The sequence below is a fragment of the Bacillus rossius genome, chromosome 13 (genome assembly GCF_032445375.1).
Source record: "Bacillus rossius redtenbacheri isolate Brsri chromosome 13, Brsri_v3, whole genome shotgun sequence".
Classification (NCBI taxonomy): domain Eukaryota; kingdom Metazoa; phylum Arthropoda; class Insecta; order Phasmatodea; family Bacillidae; genus Bacillus; species Bacillus rossius.
The window spans coordinates 41890868-41912477 of record NC_086340.1 but is presented as its reverse complement, the minus strand read 5'-3'; the positions used below and the strand labels follow the sequence as shown (position 1 = coordinate 41912477).

Genomic DNA, 21610 nt, shown 5'->3' with positions numbered 1-21610 from the left:
CTTCCGGTCGTGCCGTGCTCACCGCCTTCAGATCTTGTTCGACGGCTCGTGCGCATTGGATGAAGCTCTCTGCCGTCCTCTGCGCTGCGTGGCGTAGGTGCGGGCGTAGTTTGGGGCGCATCAGCTCCACAGCCGTTTCGATCACTTCGTCTGGATTGCCCGTCGGTAACAGTCTTTTGAAGAGACGGATTTTCTTGATTAGGAAAGTCTCGCCGTCTCCGTCGAGCCCTGCTCCGCACAGTATAGCTCTGAGCGCACCTTCATCTCGGCCCGCGCGTCAGCGAAGCGCGCCTCGAAGCGACGGTGGAACTCTTCCCATGGCACGTCGTACTCTCCCACTACTGTCCACCAGGTCTTGGCGTCTCCCTTCAGCGCTTGTCCGACGCGGCCTGCCCATTCTGCATCCGGTACACCGTAGCGGCTTAGTCGGTCGCGGCAGCTCTTTAGGAATTTCCCCGGGTCATCGCTGGTCCTCCCGGCGAGCTCGGGTAGCTCCACGTGTCCCACCGGTGTCGTTCGGGCATGTGACGTCACTGCTACTGTCGTGGCTGTGGTGCTCGCGAGACTACGGCCTTGTGCCCTGGGTCTGACGTCACTGCATCTGGTACAGAGGTACCACCCGTCCTTGAAGGTTGCGTGTTCCGCGTCGCCGGCGCACTGTATATGTTTGAACGCCCGGCAGTTCGTGCACCATCCACCTTCTTGTGCCTTTCCCGTGCAGTTAGGTTCCGTACATCTTAAAAACTCGACCGGGACTGTTCTGGGCGCGAAAGTGTCCGTGCGTAGTTCGTATGATCCCAGGCAAACGCAAGTGTCTGACCACGTGGCGCCTGTAAGACCGCCCACGTGGCGTGGCCGTGTGCACTTCACGCAGTACATCTCGCTTAAGTCCAGAAGGGGTTTCGCCCCAGCGGTAAATCCCTTGAACTCTGACATGGTTGCAAGTGCAGATGTAACGCACAGTACCTGTATGAAGTGACCAGTCGTCTCGCGGTAGAATTCCCGGAACCGTACCCGCTTGGCTGGTCACGTGGCCGGCGCGCCAGAGTCCCGCTATGCGCTCCGCGCGAACAATAGTTCCAGCGCGAACTTTAGTTCCGCGCGCTCCGCGTAACAACCGCCTATCTCACACGCTCGTGCAGGTCTGGTTTTCGCGGAAGATGTAATTCGCCCCACGCTCTTGGGCGCCAATTGAGGGCTGCGCGCACGTTCCTGGTGATTTTAAGAAGTTATGCATGGGCGCCACCACGTGTAAGGGCACGTGGACCCGGCTGAGTCTCGCTCTCAGGGCGTGACGTAGCCCAAGTGGGGACGAGTTACCAGCCCTTTCTACCCTATCTATCCAGACCTGGCCCGCTCTAGGCGTCGGGCACGCCACACTCCTAGGCTAAGTAGGCTCACTCACCACGTGATTAAATAAAGTACTCAGGTTTTACTTATTCCCAGATTTAATTCCACGAACACGCTTCCCTCCACGCACGTTACACTTTACACGGTTAAAAAGCCTGAGGCACGAATCGACTTAAGTGAATGCATGGTCCACACACGTGGCCATGCTGTAAAGTCTGCTTAGTACAATGGTTAAAAAACTCGACTGAGAAAATTAATTATTAATGCAGCCCGCCGACCGAGAGCTGCCCCGAGGAATGACGGACGAAAGAGATTTAAAAATTAATTAAGATACAGAATTACTTGATCAGTGGTTCACAACGGTTGAGATCCCCGGGGTGCTGGCGCGTCTGCTCTCGGTCGGTGATGAAGATGAACTGGGGCGAGAGCTCTGCTCGTCTTGACCAACATGGCGCCTCCGCGCCAACACAATTACCGTTATTACATTCTGTGATTCCGTGCCCCGGCGAAAGTTAAGTAAATTATAGATTAACATTAAAAAATATATAAAAATTACTGGCGATTTAAAGTTCATTAATATTTACTTAGTTAATGATAATTTATATAAAAACATTCCTACCCTCGTCCAAGTCCGTGCCTATTCGGGTCCGCCCGCGCAACGTCTGTGGTTCTTTCAAGTAACATGATATTTAAATTAAAGGATACATGAGTAACTGCACAAACACTGGGGCAAAAATGAATGAAAACAAAAGGTTTACAATTAACATTAAAACTTAGCAAATTAGGGGGTCACCGCACTGCTTCTAAGCGCCCTCTTGCCGGGCTAGACACACACGCACGCACGAGCGGGAGGTTTGAATAGAGGGTGGTGGTGGGAGGAGAGGGGTGGTGACGGCGTGAGGCACATCGGGCTTAGGGAGGGCGTAGCCCCGGCCGACGTCAGTAGTATTGTACGGGATTCTGCAATATTCAGTCAAAAACGGTGAGCTATCCACACACAACTGAGTCCCCTCAACATATTAAGACATTTCCCTGTTATATGACGGCAACTGCACAATTTGAAGATATCCCTTTGTCTTGTGAATGACCTGTAAAATCAGTTAGGTTTACTCAGTGGTTATGGGTGTAGAGTCTCAAACTCACTGCATATATAAGAGCTAGTGAGTGAAACAAGAATTTCTACCATAAATTATATTAACTGAGACTCTTATAAAGGTCTAAAAGTAAAATTATTAATAAGGTTCTTTTAATACAAGTTTCACTAGAATATTCATTGTCCTTTATAATGTAATTTCTATTAAATAATGGAATCATACTATTAATGTACAAAATGAATTAATATAACATTTCTTGCTTTGATCAACTTACACTTAAGTTTGGTTATTCTAATATTCACAATTAACAACATAGTCAGTGATTGATAATTTATTTTTATGATTTTTTGGTAATATCTTTAAAGTTAATCTAACAGTGAATTGCATATTTGTTTTTGACAGCATCACAAAATTTCAATATTTTTCAATCTGGCATAATTATTACCTGTATAAAAGCATTCATTACATGGTTAAACTTCAAATTTTACTTTAAAAAAGAAAAGAAAATCAATAAATACAATAACATAGTAAACTTTCTATAGGAAAGAGGTTTTACACTGGTAAACAAATAATGTCGTAACGAGAGTTTAAAAGGTTTTCCAGAAATTTGTTAGAATTAGTTCTTAATCCTCTCACGTTTTGATATGCAATATCATAATTTCTAAAGAACTGCTTCATTGTGGGAAGTAGGATACTCCTCCAGCATCAAATTAGATGTGGAAGCTGACGCCATTGGATTAAGAGGCATGATGGTCACTGCTGTATTGTCTTGATTGGTAACATTAGTGTAGACTTGATCCGGATGTAGTTTACCGTAAAACGGGCTAATTAAACAGCCACTTGGCCAAAACACAATTTTATTGATTCTACTGAAGTCATTTTCAAGTTCTGATATATGAAATGAAGCATAAGTATTATACTTCGTTCGGAGTTAAGTAACTTTGACCTGTGATAAATTGAGTTCATTTGTGATGTAATCCATAATTTCTTGTTCTTTAACAGAGGCTTCAAAACGGGTAGCAAACAGCTGTTGCTGGGTATACTCACTGCACCATTAACATCGATCACCTTATTATTGGGCGCTCTTTTGGTCACTTGGCTGTAAGATAAATCTGAGTTTTGCTTTATGTATAAGCTTTTTTTGATCTCTTTTAACTCTTGTTTGATTAAAGAGTATTCTTCTCTTGAGTCCATTAACAAGGATTTAAGCACCGCATTTTCACTCTTAAGCTCATCAAACTTAACACAGAGAGATTTTACCATATTAAATAGATCATCCATGTTGGTGTCTTGAAGTTTCAGAGTAAATGAAGGTGAATTTGAATTTTTATTCAGGCTGTCACCCAATTATTTGACGATTTTTTCGTAGGCCACCTGAACATGGCTAAATTAGTATTATTAATACAGTTCACAAATACACCATCTTGTAAGGGTAAGGGAAACCCCTTTAAGTCTTGCTGATCTAATAGAGACAAATCAATATTGGTAGTTATCACACTTTGAACATCAATAATTACAATAACCGAGTGCCCGCACAAGACACGTCTGTCCGGCTTGAACTCCCGGCTTTCTGTGTAGCGATCAGAATTAAATTAAACGTAAATTCTGTGACAATCGTTTGAGTGACAGTTTGTTTGAGGTCAGAGCATTGGATTACTAGTGAATGATAATAATGAATCGCTACGGTTTTGTTTGTTTGCGAAATTAATCTAAGTATTTAAATACAAATGATTACTATCAAGGCTACCAGTGTTGCTTGTGGCTCGTGCGAGATTAACAAAACAGATCTTATCTTTTCAAACTTGGAACATCCATCTTAATTCTAATGACGACATTGATTTTAAATGAAAGGTGCTACTTTGGTTAACACCCGAAGCATATTTATATATTTGCAATATGTTCATGGATGCAGATAATCATAAAAAAGTTTACATATTTGCATGCAAAGAAAGGATTTTGTTTTGTTGTGCTGAATAATTTTCCCTTCATAAAAATATCCATGCAGAATTTGTTTTATATGTGGCGTCAGGAAAGAAAACTCATAATAATAATTTGTATTTTACTATGAAATGTAGTTTGACTTTGAATGGGTAATATTGACACAAAATGTGTTTCAGCTGTGATATTTAGTTGTTTCTCACAACATTCACTAATATGTTGGTATGAATGTGAGATGTGACGTGTGATGCATGTGGCAGAGTGAAGACGAGGCTGATGGAGGTGAGACAGCCGAGAGCGGGGTGAAGGTGAAGGAAGAGATAGACATCGAAGACTTCCAGGCGAGCGAGCAGCTACAAGAGGCTGCCTCGCTCTCAGGTATGTGTCCAATTCAAGTTTAAACTCTTATCAAGTTGACCTCGGACTAGCTAGCAATGTAGAGCAGGGGCTTTAATACAAAACTAAATTCATGTTTCTTGGGTATCCCCTAGGTGTTTATTTCAGAGAAATAATTGCAAATAGTAAATTATTCAATATTTTCAAAGAAATAAAACCAAATGGTTAATGTATCACAGTAGAGAATAATAAAAACTTGGTAAGCAAACTATTAAAATTGAATGTCATCAAATTTAACATTAACTAAGGACTATTTTAAAACATACAATCATCTAGTACATACCCTGTATGAAACGTTCACTCATCACCAGTACAATGTAGGGGAACATGGGGCAAAATGGGGTATCTAATGGTTGTAAGGTAATATAAGTAGTTAGAAATGTTACAAATTGATAAATTTGATTTTTAAATGATACTTTAGTCTATGAAGAATAATTAAATCATAAATAGAAAGATAAAAATTACTATTGATTTTAATAATTATCATTTAAATAAGAAAGTGCATTTTACCCCATTTTGCCCCTAGTATGGGGCAAAATGGGGTACAGTTATAAAAAATTTTGAAACCAATAATTTGAATTTTCTAAATAATTTTAATATATAGTTAACATTTAGCATTAAATATGAGCATACAATTATGTTGAATGAAAATACAAAAAATTATTGCAGTTAGTGTGCACAGGGTTCACAGATGTGAACCACTTCGTCACCATCACTGTCAACACCAGCACACGAATTGTGAGCCCACTTTAAACATCTTGAACAACTTATCCATCCTTCATTTGACTTAGAATAAAAGACATTGCAGTACAGGCACTCCGCATCGTCATCTTGACTTTCTTCACTCTCACTTATTGAGCACTTGAGGAGAGGAGACTTTATGTTTTTCATTCTTTTCTTTTTTCGCTCATCTAAATTGAGCTGTTTCTGTGCTGTTCGTGTCAATTTTTTGGTCTTTTTATTCTGTATGACTAGTAATTCTGCCTTATAGGGAGATGCAGTAAGAATTTCTGTTGTTCCCCTTTTACATGTTTTCCTCTTTTCGCCTTGTGCTACTTTGGGGACAGGTAGAATATTTTCAGGAGAACAATTTGGGAAAGTGGAGAGAGTAGCTCTACTTTGAAAGGATGTTTCAGGCAAGGGCGTTGAAGTTGCTGTTTGGAGTTCTGCATCTGCCGAGTTAGAGCATCCTTCTTGGGGGTCATCTGTGGGAGGAATTTGCAGAGGTGGTACAGTGCTAGGACCATCAGCTAGTAAACCTATGTCAGTGGGATCTGCAGGAAGAAAATCTAATTAAGTGAACACATTCTTATCAACAGGCCAGATCCCAGTCTTCCGAAAACCATTGATGGCAGTTAACATAGTTGCAACCTGCAAGTAAGCTGATCCAAACAGAGATGCAAGCTGAAATAACGTCACTACGCGTCCAGGATGAGAACGCAACAATTTCCTCACTTCATCTTCGTAATACTTGCTGAGGGGCTTCATGAATGATACATCTAGTGGTTGTAGACGATGGGAACAGTGAGGAGGAAAGCACAGTAAAATAACACCATTTTCCTGGGCTGTATCAATAAGTTGAAGGTTTTTAGTATGAGATGCATGCCCATCAAGCAAGAGAAGCACTGGTGATTGTTTGGATGCTCTAGAAAAGATAACAAATTTATTAAATCTCGAAATAAATGATTCCTTTGTGATCCATCCTTATTCAACCTCAGCCCATGATCGAGGAGGTAGTCCTGTTGGAAACGCTTGTTGCGTCCTTTTCCTTGGAAAGATTAGCATAGGTGGTATATAAACACCAGCAGCCGAAAAACAAATTTCTGCTGTTACAGTTTCCCCTCTTTCAGCTGAAGTCACAGTACCAACCTGCCGTCTACCCCTCTGAGAAATAATTCGGGAATGACCTTTGGGATTAACCATGATTCCCGTCTCATAAACATTATATATTTTATCTGCAGTGAGGCCATATTTGTCAAAAATTTAGTAAAAAAACATGGGGCAAAATGGGGTAGTAGGTACCCCGTTTTGCCCCTTGAGAAACATTTTTGGTTACAACCTTCTAGCTAAAAAAGTACTTATTTAAAACATTAGATGGCATTCATAAATTGTTGCTAAAGACATGCACTGTTTTATTAGTATAAGTATAAATTTTAAATAAGTAAGTATATTTAGTTACCTTGGCTGGAATATCACGTAAACATTGTAAAACACACAGTCTGAAACAGCATATTGCCACTTCTAACGAATTGCAAACAACAAGATGACTCCGGATACGCTGTAGCGTTGCGTTTCACTTTGGAGTTTAAGTTCCGTCTTCACATAACAGGTGGCAGCAGGTTATTGACGATAAAATCGTGGTACCCCCGTTATGCCCCGCGTCCCCATTCTTCCCCAGGTTCCCCTATATTACTTAGGTGTTTTCGTAAATTAACGTCCTTCGTACAGATTTCAATTGTCTTCAGTAAAGAGATGTTGACTGGTTGGCTTCAGTAGTTCTCTTCACTGATTTACTAACTGTTGAGGTAGAATCCAGGATGCATTCTAGACAGTTTTGCTAAATAATTGACGACACAAATGTTCACCCATAGAATTCAGTAGTTCTTTTACAGCTTGTGTATTGTAGTAGAAACTACTATGTGTCACAGAATGTCTGCAAACAATTATTGCTAGTACTTATATTCATCCATAGAATTCAGTTGGTTCTCGTTTGCATTATCATGGTAGAAGTCACCATGCGCCGTAGAAAGTCCTCGAACTGTAGAATTACATAGTTACACGTACCCAGACTTAAAACACTGTCAATGTCAGTAAATTTCGAAGAGAGCATTCCAGTGGAAAGTTATTTAATTCCTAATAAAGTTAAGGTATGTAAAACTATTTATATCTATTAATTTTAACTTGTAATATTACATATTCCATAATTGTATATTTTATTTATTTGATTAATTTTATTTCACCTTTTAGGAAACATAATATTGGTTAATTTATTTTATCAATTACTCTATGCAATGTGAAATCAATTTCTTTAAATGCAGAAACAAACATTAGTTGTGTGCCATGGGCAGAGCAGTATGATATTTTCTACTTGTAAAAAGAAAAAAAACAATCTTTTGATCAAAAAAACTTTTATTAAAATTTTTTAAAAAACAGAGAGAACGTTTGGTGCCACCATTTTGGTGTGGATATGTAAGTGCCCGCTGTGGGTTGAATTAGTACATTTGAGTCAATTAATACTTCAAAAGTGTTGAAATGTTACAAGAAAGAGACTTGTGATTGATGAGTTATATTTTTGATTAAACTACGGTGACATCCAAGAAGATTCCGTAAGATAATCTACGAAGTACTTGTGTGAAAGTGCTATCATGAACTTGTATGAGCATATAAGTTGAAGGTCTGCTATGCTGAATCTTTCGACTAGAGAGACATTTTACAGCACAGCCTGTTAGCACATTTGTTAGAGAACTGGTGATTCGACGAGCAGAAGATTTACTGAACATTGGTGAGACACCTAGTTGATGGTGGGGTAATCGAGAGTGACTACGATGAGCCCAGCAGCACGTCGAGAATGATCGTCGGTAGCGGTGTAGAATTCGTCGAAGGAGGTGTTGAATGAACTGCCGACTGTGATCCGCGAGTGTTACTGCCGACGTTTGAAGACTTCACATTCATCGTTATTGAAAAGTCATCAGCGGAATCGTCGAGGACTGGACGAATACAATAGAGTCTGCCAATATCCTTTTGATTATTAGTAATTGAGTATAGTCTACATCACGGTATGTACTTTGTAATGATTGGAATTGTATATATAATTTTGTGTAACTCACTATGTGTCCTTGCTCACCCTTAACTATACCGTTCCAAATTGCAGTACCCATACACTATATTTGCCCTGATTTAAGTTTAGTTTGTTATCTTACATTTGAGTTGAAGTAATTGTTTTGTTTTCATGTTTTTGCTTGGTCTGATACCCATTCATAATGGTTAATATTTGTGTTGCAATAACTCCCAATGAGTACCTTGGAATAATTAGAGTTTTCCATGATCTACTGACACAGAATTTAGCACGGCGCAATAAGATTTATGTGGATTAGATATTTCACTTGTATACAGATATTTGCTGACCTACATTAAAACTATCATGTTTATATGTCGGCTAAACTCTCAAGTTGGAATTTGGAACGTCAATGTTGTATTTGTTAACTTGAGTACCACAGTGCTAAGTGTGTAACTTAAATAATATTATCACAAATAATTGAAACTAGGAATACACACGTATATGCATGGTAATATAATTCTGCAACTTGACGAATGGTCAAATACAAGGTTGTTATCCAGATTCTTGATTAGGTGATGATAACTTTCATTGGTCAGGCAGTAGTCATTAGTATAAGTAAGGTTAGCTGGCGCTCAGGGAAATTAAAATCATGATGCAATAACGAATATCTAATCAAACTTATTAACTGTTGAAGAATCGGACACAAATAGTATTTATTCAGGATTTGTTCTGAAAATTCTTAACAGAATGGAGAATACTAATTCTTACACCAAATAATCAGGCAACTCACATCAAATATTTATATATGTGTCATATAAAGTTTGAGCCAACAAGTTAGGTTGTCACCTTATAGTGTCACACAACGTTTTGGACAGTTTAACCGATTTGAGAGTGTACTGTTATAGTGGCGACTAACTTAGGAATTTGCTATCTAGTAGTACCACTCTTGTCTTGTGTTATTTAATTTCAGTACTGGCGCATAAGAGCAGAATATTTACCAAAACGACACACTAAGTTCATCGACGCCCAAACTCATTCAGTAACGAACATATTCTGACTAAATGTTCTAAAAAGAACTAAACATTCTCTCGTTTTTTTCATACATAGCACAATTCGTAAATACAGTATAAACCCACGTACCACTTGCACCTTTTTTAAAAAGATCAGGTTCGAAAAAGTAGGGTGTGGGTGTTATGTGGGTCTTGGGCCATTTTTGCACGGTGATGAAATATTGCCGGCGTGACTGGAGTTTGCTGCGATGGACGAGAGGGGTAGGGGAAAAGGAAGGGAAGGAAGCGGCAGACAGTCAAGGTCACATTCCTCACAGCATTGTCACACTGCAGCTTCGCTGGTTACAAATGCGCGCTCACACACACTGTCCTATCCTCATTTGCAAAGTACCCAGTGGTTTTACACGTGTGTTGGCTGCAAGTATTGTAATGAATCGTAAAAAGTTGCGTTCTTTCACAGTTGTGGAAAAATTAAAAATACTTAATCAGTGAAACGGAAGAAATCGGTAACTGTGTTGCTGGGCGAATATATGATGTTGACGAATTATGTGTGAGGGATTGGAGGGAAAGTAAAGACAAACTGCTTTCTGCCAGTGGCGATAGACGTGCGTTCCGTGGTGCGGTAGCAAAGTTTCCGGAGATAGAGGAAAAACTCTAGGACTACATACAGGACAGACGGCAAATCGGGTAGGCTGTAAGCACGGAAATGTGTTCGCTAAAGGCGCTGCAAATTGCTCGTGAACTTGGCGTGGGTGAAGGCTTTAAAGCAAGTAGGAACTGGATGCGCAGGTTTATGGTAAGAAAGGGTTTGTCCATGAGGTGGCGTACGACAATCTGCTAGCGTTTACCGACAAGCTACAATGAGAAATTAATAGCATTTCAGAGGCATGTGTTAAAGCTGCGGAAGCTGTAGAATATGCCACATTTAGGCACAAGGTTTTTTATTATGCATGTAATAAAAATAGTTTTTATTATGCGTGGGTAGGACTCGCGTGCTTTATCGTTTGTTTGAACGAGGTCATTGCCCAGCGCACGATAGTGGACGCGGAAGATTGTAACTGTAAACAGCTGGGAGCTGAGCAAGGTCACCCGCACACACGGCGTGTTGTTATCGATCGCGCACGGCGATGCCACGTTCTACTCACGCGATGTTGCCACATTGAAGTTGCCTGCCTTCTGTATACTTTTAACACAAAGGCAGAGGCTGTAATAAGTAACATAGTACTTTTTTGGTAATTCTTTACGATTTGTTACTGTTTGAAAGGAAAAGAAATCACGACTAAATTATTTTTTTTTCCATGCAGATTTGCAATAAAAACATTTTTTCCCACCATGACATTCTAAAAATAAGGGTGCGGGTCTTACCCGGGGGCAGGTGGTACGTGGGTTTATACGGTAATCAAATCCAAAGGAATAAGTTACATATACAGATTTCATAGAGCAAAAGGTTAACTATGAAACAAAATTACTTTTTACAAAGACTTGATTAAGTTCCAATGTTATTAAGCTATGAATGAAATAAAATTTAATATATTTTCAGGTGAGTAATTGGCTTCACAATGTCAAAAATATTGGAACGTTGGCATTCTGTTCACCAACTGAATAGAAATATGGTAAAATTCACAGAATACTTTGTGTCTACAGAATATTTCTGTCTCCAGGTCACATCAGTAGATTCACTATTGTTTCCAGCCTTGGCCAACATGTTGAGCAACTTAGTTCTGTACAAATATATGGATTTCAGCTTTGTTGTTAAAGCTTTTGCGAATAATAACATGAAGACTTCCTAAAATATCTGATAAGCATGGAACATTTATGAGGTTTATACTATAATGCCACTAGGCCAAATTTCTCCAAAGCCAAAGAATTAAAGAGTAGATAAAGAACAACAGAGGATATCACTAAGTACTTTCTGTTTACCCTACCCGCCTCGAACTGCTTTAGCCAATTCTGAAATGCCTCAGCTTCTGGCTTGACAGATCTGGCGGACGAACAGATATGCTGGCAGTATGGAAATTACTAAGACCGTCGAATAAACTATCGTTGGTAGACGATACTCGTCTGGTACCTAATACTTTCCTCAATGACTGGATACATTAGTATTCAGATTCTCTTAAGGAATACCTCAGTGCCATTGACTGCCAGTGCTATTTACAGCGAACTTTAGTCAGTGTATAAATTTATATGTTAAGGGCGCCTTTAGACTACTGACAATTAGACAAATAAAAAAAAAAGATCTTTCGCACGATTAGAATTTAATTTCGTTTACTTCACACAGTAACCAGAGTCACAATATATTTATAATTAACCATTTAAATTACAATTATAATTTAATGTTACTGTGAGAGTTATACTTTCTTTTAGTACGTAATAAAATAAACCAGAGGCCTTAACATCTACACCTTAGATTTTCATGTTTTTTTGTATATTGGTAATATCAACTAAATATATTATAAATGTATTTTTTCTAAAAAAAAAATTTGAGTAGTTTTTTTTGTATACATTTTTGAAAATTGCAAAAATAGCCAATTTTAGCAATGTTTTGGATCACTCAAATACTTGTAGGTTTCCAAACAATGTTGCTAGAAGGCTGTTTGACAGCTCATTATAAAGGTCACTGAATAGGCTTCAATTTGATATGTAACATGACCAACTTCAGAAAAAAAAAGGTTTTTATTTGTTTTCAAAATTGTTAAAATTGAATTTCTAAAAAACACCATTTTCAATTTTTTTTTTTTTTTAAAGTATGTTATTCCTACGTATATTGGTTAGATTTGTGCCAAATTTCAAGGTGGAGAGTCGATGGGATCATGAGTAAATAAAAATGAGAAGTTTAGTAGATGCTTAAAGGAGCATGGTAGATAAATAAATGCTTTAAGCGTCAGTTGGACGTTATAGGTTTTTGGAAGACAACATTGAAAAACTGCAAAACCACAATCCTACATAATGTGTCGTCCTGCCGATGTTGATGCGTGGTTGGGTGGTGTCTGAGGGCGCCAACTAACCTTTAACAGGGGTGGTTGCTGTGGGCTAGTACACAGCACGAGACTCCGTCTCTCGGTGGTCGTGACGTCGCCACGTGGCAGGCAGGAGTGGTTGGACCACACACGCGACTAACGTTGTCGGCACGCACACGACTGTCCGGTCCGCACACGAACACCGATCGCCGAACTCCGCGAGTCGCACACGACTGCTCGCGCCGAGGGGTGAAGGCCAACTGGCGCGTCCTGGCAGCATTGAATATATATAACTTATAGAAGTCGCGAGGGGATAGGATTTATTATTCCAATTTTCGGATCCAAAACTGTGGTAGTTGTTAGCTCCGCCGCTAGACAGCTCTTCTTTCCACAAGAGGGTACTCGTAGTTACCAGCTTCCACGCCAGAGCGCTGTAGCGTCGCTTTTTTCAAGGTCGTGCGCGTAATTCTCTGTCTCACTCTATCGAGAGGCGGTGCCTTTTCTTGAAATCCGAGCGCTTAGATACGGGCGGGCGCAACTGAATTGGAGGAGTACGGCCACCGAAAAAAAAAAAAAAAAAGCGCGGTTAAAAGATGCCAACATCAAAAATTAAGTTTTAACAATAAGAAAACTACAGAAATTTCTTAAAGCGTACCAGATTGGAATGTACAGTATAGTGTACATTCCCACTGAGGAGGATAAACTAAAAAAACGTAACGTAAAAAAAATACTGACATTCGTAGTTCAGAATTTATAAAATGTTGTGTTAACGGAGTGGCGCATTGAGTAAAATGGCAAAACATAATTTGGAATAATTCTTGACAACGTTGAATGATTTTGGTAGCTATGAAACAACTATGGCTGCGATGACTGTTCAAACGCGTGCACGTGTTGTTATTAGTAACTGAAACTAATGGTATGATGTCATACTTTGTGGCTATGCAGTTTATAATTTTTTTAACATAAGATGAAGCATTTTTACATAATGTTTTGGTTGTTTCGTAATTCAAAATAAATAATCTTAAACGTTATATGGTGAATATTCCCAGTAACGAATGACCACAAAAAAAATCAATTTTGCCAACATAGATCTGAAAAGTTAACGATTTACTATGTTAAGTTGCTTATAAATAACGCACATTTCCCGGATCTCCAAAGAAAATAAGAGTGTTTGTTATAGCATTGAGTTCCCACTCTTTATATTCCTTGCTTTGAGGTTAGATACACAAGTTAAGCCCGGGCTACATTCGCAATAGCACGCAAACAGCACAGACGCACAGAAGTTCAACATACACTATTAGATATGAGCTGCCACATTGGCAAATAGCATGCGCACAGAAAAATAGCACAGGATCGGCGCACAGAAAGTTCATTTACTTTTAACTTTTAGGTTATTTTTTGTGCGCGACCATAGTGGTAGCCAATCAGCAAACAGTTTAAGTACTACTCTAGTGGGCTTATAAAAGAACAATTGTCACGAAAGTATTGGTGCTCTTGACTTGAGTAGTTTGTTATTGTTTTCAAACACGCGATAACATGAAAATGGAAGACACATTTGATAGCTTTTTGATAGCTGTAATAAAAAGTAAAAATATTTTGTATGACAGGGGATCCGCAGGATACAAAAATGAAGAAGCTAAATTAAATGCTTGGAAGTCTGTGTCTGAATGTGTTAAAGAAGCCGGATTTGAAATAAACAGTGATATATATTTTTGAATGCTCGTTGTGTTTTGTACGTAAACTTTGAAGTATATAAAATATTTCTGGGTTTAACGAAAACGGTACCACAATAACAACATACGAATCTAAACAAACGTCACGTATGCCAACTTCAGTGACCAAAATTGAGGCGGTAGCTGCAATAAGGGCCTACATTCAATAATTGTGTTTTGAGATATCGGCTGTCAAAGTTTTCATACATGTAGTGGAAAACTGTAGTGAAGATTAAAACTATTCAACCCTATGTGTTTGATTAGTTATAACTTTTACTATGGAGATCTGACATTTGAAAGCCAGACAGTTTATTACTCTGATCTAGAACAAATAAAGAAGAGAACCATGTCAAAGGCCCTTTTGTTAGAGAACAAGAAAAAGACCAATTTTCAGTTCTCTGCATTAAAGGCTTTCATTTTTACATCGGTTAGTTGATGCAATAAAACTTCAGAAACTTGAAATAGCATGATAAGTAGGCATATGAATATAAAAAAAATAATTTTAGAAAACAATACAATATTTGTTTATTAGGCAAAAATAAAAAACGAAAAAATCAATAAAAATCATTGCAACATTCTTATTCATTAGCCAAATCAAGTTCTTCATTTACATCTCCGTTCAAACTATCTGTTTCATTGCTATCATCTTGTAATACCGCATCTGCTAGAAACTTTTCATAAAAAACTTTACTCTCCTCCTTTAAATAAATGAATAAGTCTTGCAAATCCTTCACTTTAGCTGCTTTCAGTGGAACTCTTTTGGCTGTTGTCAGCTGGATTTCTTCAGGGTGTGTCTTCATAAATCTGTACGGTGTACATACAAGATTTCCGTATGCTGGATATGCCACCAAGGTTCCATCCCTTTTGTATTTTAGTTTAGAAAATTTTTGTAGTGTAAATTTGTTTCTTAATGATTGTGGGCTCTTAAGAAAATGAGATCTTAAAGCGTCTTCCCAGTCGAGAATATCAATATTGATTTAGAGTTCAAATGGTGATGGTTCATTGCGGCATTCAACTATTTTGGAATAATACACATCAGGCACCTCACACTAAAATGTAAATAATAAAGTTTGAAGAGTAGCCAGATGTTCTCTGCAAGAAGGGCCTTTGACATTGAACTATTAAAACAGCTGTAAAATCTTCCAAAGAGGTTGGAAATGAACAGAACTTGGTGAGTATACTAAAAACAACATGGAGATTCAGAAAATGCGTTCTCCGAAAAAAGGGCCTTCAATCACAAAGGCCCTTATTGCAGCTAGTGCCTCAATTGTGAACGGATGTTTTACATTTAAAAAACTTTTTTGAATGTTTCCGGTATTATATTGTGTTGTGTTGTGCGTGAATGTAGCATCAAGCTTTGTGCTATCTCTGTGCGTGTGTGCTATCTGTATGCTGTTTGCGCAAGTATTTTGAATACAAATATATTTTCTTTTAATAACCGAAAGTTAAATATTATTTCCATGAAATATAATACAATTCTTTAAACACAGACAACATATAAGAGCTATTTTTTGTTTATTATTCCATCTGGCGTGATAAAAATTATATTTTAAAAACAGTTTGTGGATTTTTAATATAAAATAAATATTTATTTATGACATCAATTTAAGTTGTTCAAAAAATTCACTTTGGTATGAATTCAACCAAATTCATGTTATCCAGGGCACAAAATTAGAAACTACCAAAAAAGATTATTTACATTGCTGTTTTGTGTAAATCTGTGCACGGACTTAGTAAGTGACATATTTATAATTCCTCATTTTAGCAACCCATTTTAACACAAGAGAAAAATTATTTTATACTAAAAATTATTATTTTAAACCATTAATTAGCAGGAAACATGCATGAATAATCTATTTAAATTTGCATTTGAACAGTGAATATTATTTGGCAATAATAAATATTTATCATCGTATATTACGGATGAAAAGTTTGTATTTCCATCTAATCAGAAGTATTATGACACAGTTAATTAAATTGATTTACAAGTTTTTATTCACATGAAAATCATTAAAAATTGGTTGGGAAGTTATATAAATATACAAAAACAAATCATTATACATACAATTTTATTATCTTAGTGGATTTAAATTAATGGTGTCCCAGTGACTACTGCGAAGAAAAAAGTCTTGCGAAAGGTTTCCTCGTAATTGAAATTCGTCAAAAAAAATCTATCTATCATTTTTGGTGACATTTCTGACAAGTGGTACGATGAAATTTGAGACTGGCAAATGAATGTTGTGAAGCAATAAACAAAATATCACATTCGTGAACTACAAATGTATAATTGTTTTTATTTTATAATAAAAAGTGTATCTAATAACCCGTGGCTTTGCTCACGTAATTTCCGGGTATTGCTGATATTCTACCATTTTAAGAAAAGTATGTATTAAATTTCAAAGATTTTTGAAGAATTATACACAAAGAACTGTCAAGTATAGAACATATTTAATAAATAAAAATATTTTTACGACTTATTTTTAATTGGTTTAACGTAAGTCTATTTTAACTTTTATTTAAAATTAAGTACCTACCTTATTTTCTATCTCCCGGTTTAGTGACTTTGAGAATATATTTTTCCTTCTCTTTTCCATCTGACGAAGAAGCCAATTAAAAAATAAACTAAGACTCGCGCACTTATTGTATGTTAAGACTGCCATCGTTTTAAATTACTGTTTTTTAGTTATAGTCATGCTTAGGATAATAACATAATATGCCTTATTACGCATACATTTCAGTATTCATGAAACCAATGCATTTTTATTTGAAATGTAGAGCAGTTACCAAATTTCTTATCTCGCATATTGATTTTTTGGTATGGCTAGTATTACTTAAACTAAATTTTTGAATTTTCACTGATGTAATCTTTTCCCTTTTCTATGTGATTTAGAAAATATAGCAATATACGTAAACCAATTAAACCAAAATCATACTGAATTTTTATTACCGAAAAAAGTTAAATACGAAAAATTTTAATATGCGTATTTTAATATTGAATTTATATATATCTTGCCAATACTGATTTAGTGGGTTCCATTTTTTTTATTTTTAAAAATAATATCTACCCCTTTTACTACTTAATAGATAACGTTGAATAAGAGAAGGTTGTTTAAGGTATGTTGATTTTCCTTGCCAATATCTAAAAGTAAATTTGTACAAACGCGAAATATAGTTTAAATAAGTATTTTACTTTTAAAATAAAACCATATTTTGAACGGAACACTGACTATTGGCCCAATACAAAGTTTTAATAGCTAATTTTCACTTCACTCGAGTACAGAATCCCATCATTCAGTGATTTCCGTGGCTAGCTTCTTTTGGGATTTCATCATTCTCAAAGCGACGGTAAGGGAAGCTCCTCTTCAAGGTCGCCTAACGATGCTGATAAGACCTGCCGGGTAATTTGAATCGTTGGTCTGGGATTTTCGGGAGGGGGGGGGGGGTTGAAGGATGATGTCACGACTGGGCTGGTTAACCTAGTTCTGCCAAATACCGCCAGGGGCGTATACGGCTGATACCCAGCGATGAAAGCGATCGCAGCGGCGGAGCTTGGAACTACAACAATTCTTCTAAGAAACCGGACAGAAAATTTAACCTGGGCTCGCGACTTCTATACATTATATATATTCAATGCTGGCAGGTCCCGTTAGGGCTCGAGTCGATCTCCGCTCTCCATGACAATCGACCTCCACCCGTTCGAGACACTACCACCGACCACACACGCCGACCGGTGAGGCACCGAGGTGGCATAACGACCTGTGCGAGCCACGGGAGCACCTGGGACGACGTCAAAAGTTATTTGCCAACTTTATTAGCAGACGTCCCAAAATGACAAATCTCGAGCGTTGTTTCTTCCGCAGCAATTAAATGTTCGAAATTACCGAGGCAGAAGTTTTGGCTTCAAGTAAACTTCAGTTTTTAATTAATGCATTTAGCTCTGGTTTAGATGCCATGCCGCCTTAAGAAATAGTTGCAGCAAGGAAGAGTAGCATAATTTTACTTCAAATTTTGACTTAGTAAAGTAATGAAATTTTATTGTTATAGACTAAAATTTTTTACAAATAATAAAACTCGGATAACAAATCTTACCTTACATTCATCCAGTGTTCTTTGATTAAACATTTGATCAATATGATAATACAAAGCACGTGATGTTGCTGAAAGGATGTAGCCTAGGTTATAACTGACAAAACATGTTACTGTGAAATATAATAACTTTTGGTGGCTTGCATGTATATTGGCAAAAAATAATGAGAATAATGAAGTTAAAGTCAGTTTTTTACATCCCAAAGGACCTGCTGCTTCCTTTTTTTATCCAACACCAAGAGCCGATATACTAGACGTTAGAACTTCTTAAAAAGGTTGAACCTTGTACAGCAACTGGGAGAACTTATACACTCACTAAAGAAGACATGGTAGAAACATCATGCCTGCTTGAACGAAGTATTCCACAACCTAAGTGAAAACTGTAAATAATTAAATATATACTAAACAGATTTTTTTCATGAGCAATTATATGTTTTGTCAGTTATAACTTAGGCTACATCCTTTCAGCAAGATCATGTGCTTTGAACTTAGGCTACATCTGTTCAGCAAGATCACGTGCTTTGTATTATCATATTGATCAATGTTTAATCAAAGAACACTGGATGAATGTAAGGTAAGATTTGTTATCCGTGTTTTATAATTTGTAAAAAAAATTTAGTCTATGACAATAAAATTTGAATACTTTACTAAGTCAAAATTTGATGTAAAATTATGCTACTCTTCCTTGCTGCAACTATTTCTTAAGGTGGCATGGTATCTAAACCAGAGCTAAATGCATTAATTAAAAACTGAAGTTTACTTGAAGCCAAAACTTCTGCCTCGGGAATTTCGAACATTTAATTGCTGCGGAAGAAACAACGCTCGAGAATTGTCATTTTGGGACGTCTGCTAAGTTGGCAAATAACATTATGTAGGATTGTGGTTTTGTAGTTTTCAATGTTGTCTTCCAAAAACCTTTAACGTCTAACTGACGCTTAAAGCATTTATTTATCTACCATGCTCCCTTAAGCATCTACTAAACTTCTCATTTTTATTTACTCATGATCCCATCGATTCTCCACCTTGAAATTTGGCACAAATCTAACCAATATATGTAGGAATAACATACTGTTTTTTAAAAAAAATAATTGAAAATGGTGTTTTTTTAGAAATTAAATAATACAAATTTTGAAAACAATTAAAAACATTTTTTTCTTCTGAATTTGGCCATGTTACATATCAAATTGAACCCCATTCAATGACTTTTAAAATGAGTTGTCTAACAGCCTTCTAGCACCATTGGTTGGAAACCTACAAGTATTTGAGTAATCTAATACATTGCTAAAATTTGCTAGTTTGGCATTTTTCAAAAATTTAATACAAAAATCTACTCAAGATATAAATTTAAAAAAAAATTGATTTATAATATATTAAGTTCTTATCATCAAAATACAAAAAATCATATAAATCTGAAACATGAAGTTTCTAAATTAATTTTTCATTTGTTGATATGATATGGAATGACTCGTAAGAGTAAAGCCTTTCCTAGTTGTATTTCAACATACATTTTGCGTGAAGAGAATTGTCTTAACTCACCGTCAACAGTCTACCGACTAAACTAGTATTTCGGAGAACACGAGCGATGGTTCAGGACTACTGGGAATCTTCCTAGATTTGGTTAGGCAATGGATTCAAACTGAAAAGAATGTCAAACACTACTGCTAATTAGACGTCTCGTTCCGCAGCGACTCGACGTCCCTCTGGCTCTGGAAAGTGGTAATATCAGAACAGATGAACCTCACCAAACGGTCTGCTCGCAGAAGACACGGCCACGTCCGACGACAGAGGGATGTCGTCACGGCAAAGTCTCGTCCTCCGGGTGTCGAGGTCAACACTGACAAACGCTAGAAGCGTCTGATGCCTTTCTTCCGGAGCTTTTCCGAAGATTTTAAATGTCTTTCTCATAATTAATCAACAACAACTGTAACGACCGACGCGGTTGAATATTCTCTTGAAGTTCGGAAATTTCCTTAATTCCGTCACTAAAAGTGCAGAAGTTACTATCAACTCGTCGTCGTCAGCTATAGAACGCACTCCGCGGCTGTCCGGGATCAATTTAGAGTATTTCGGGAGAAAATAGCTTGTCAACCCGAATATACGTCTACTCTCTTCGGAGGTCTTTTTAAAAAGCCTCTAATCCTTCAAACGTTCTAACAAAAAATTATTATTTTGACAACCAACGACGAAGCAATTTATAAAAAAAACCTAGTAGGAGAAAGGAAGAAGATGCCAGCGCTAAATTTGAAATATCAAACTTAATATAAAATCCATAGAAGACATGAAAAACCAATCAATACTTTCCCTACTGATATTTAAATCATAAAATAACTAAAATTTAGGCTTCACTTGCACGTATTCCAGAAATATAACTCGTGTACATAATTTGTTACATTAATTAAAATCAATTAATTTATCTATAAAGGAATTGAGCGTTTATAACGTAGCCTACGACACTAAGATAAGATTCTCAACACACAAATAGAAAGAGAAAAAAACTCTCAATTAAAATAATATTACCATAAATAGATCCAAGTTGCAAACAGGAGCCTCAAGTAAAATAATACCTTTAAACAAAAGTAATCCAAGCTATGGCCAAACTAACTTCCCCAAAAAAAATCCTCCCTTTGAAACAAAGAATCTGTAGTAGGGTGTATATTAATTACATCATGCCTGTTTTACAAACTTTTTTTAATGGAAGATATGTGCCTTGTGTATCCTAAAATCCAGAACAACGGTCACAGGTCCCACAAACTTAATGATTTTGGGAGGGGGGGGGGGACCTCACCCCGCTCCCATAAATGAACTCCAACTTAGAATATTTAAATATATTTAGGTTTTTTTGCTTTGAGGATATTGGCAACAAACTGCCGAGTCCCCTACCTAAAATCTCCTTCTACTCTCCCCTTATTATATTGCAATGCTGTCTTCCGGTCTTCCTCTTGGATCCTTCAAAGTTCCAGGCAGCCTCATTCCAGTACATCTCCAGCAGCCGTGGACTGGTACTATCCTGAGCCCCCGGAGTAATTCCCTATACATTTAATAGATGGTGTGAGAGGATTCTCCCCAAAAACAATAAGGCATGACGTAGTAGCTTTATGAAGTGGGAACCAACTGGTCCCAATCCCATGTATTTTATTGTTAACTCGCTGTTGGGGCACGGGTAGTAGGGACTGGTAGTTACGTGGTGGTTACTCCACCTAAACATATTTACTGAAAACTTGGCTACAGAAATATAAAGTGTTGTTTGTGTCTCTCAAGTGTTTTCACAACTACCAAAAAAAGCCCAACT

At 37.4% G+C, this 21610-nt stretch overlaps 1 protein-coding gene across 12 annotated transcripts in view; it reads left to right on the top strand.

Moving 5' to 3' along the window:
* The window catches only part of LOC134538483 (gastrula zinc finger protein XlCGF8.2DB-like), a 219515-nt gene that overhangs the window by 57227 nt on the left and 140678 nt on the right, over positions 1-21610 (top strand). For all 12 annotated transcript variants that reach the window (XM_063379832.1, XM_063379835.1, XM_063379834.1 and 9 more), the window contains exon 4: positions 4643-4760. In XM_063379832.1, coding sequence (XP_063235902.1) covers positions 4643-4760 — 118 coding nt within the window. The remainder of the gene's footprint in view (positions 1-4642; positions 4761-21610) is intronic.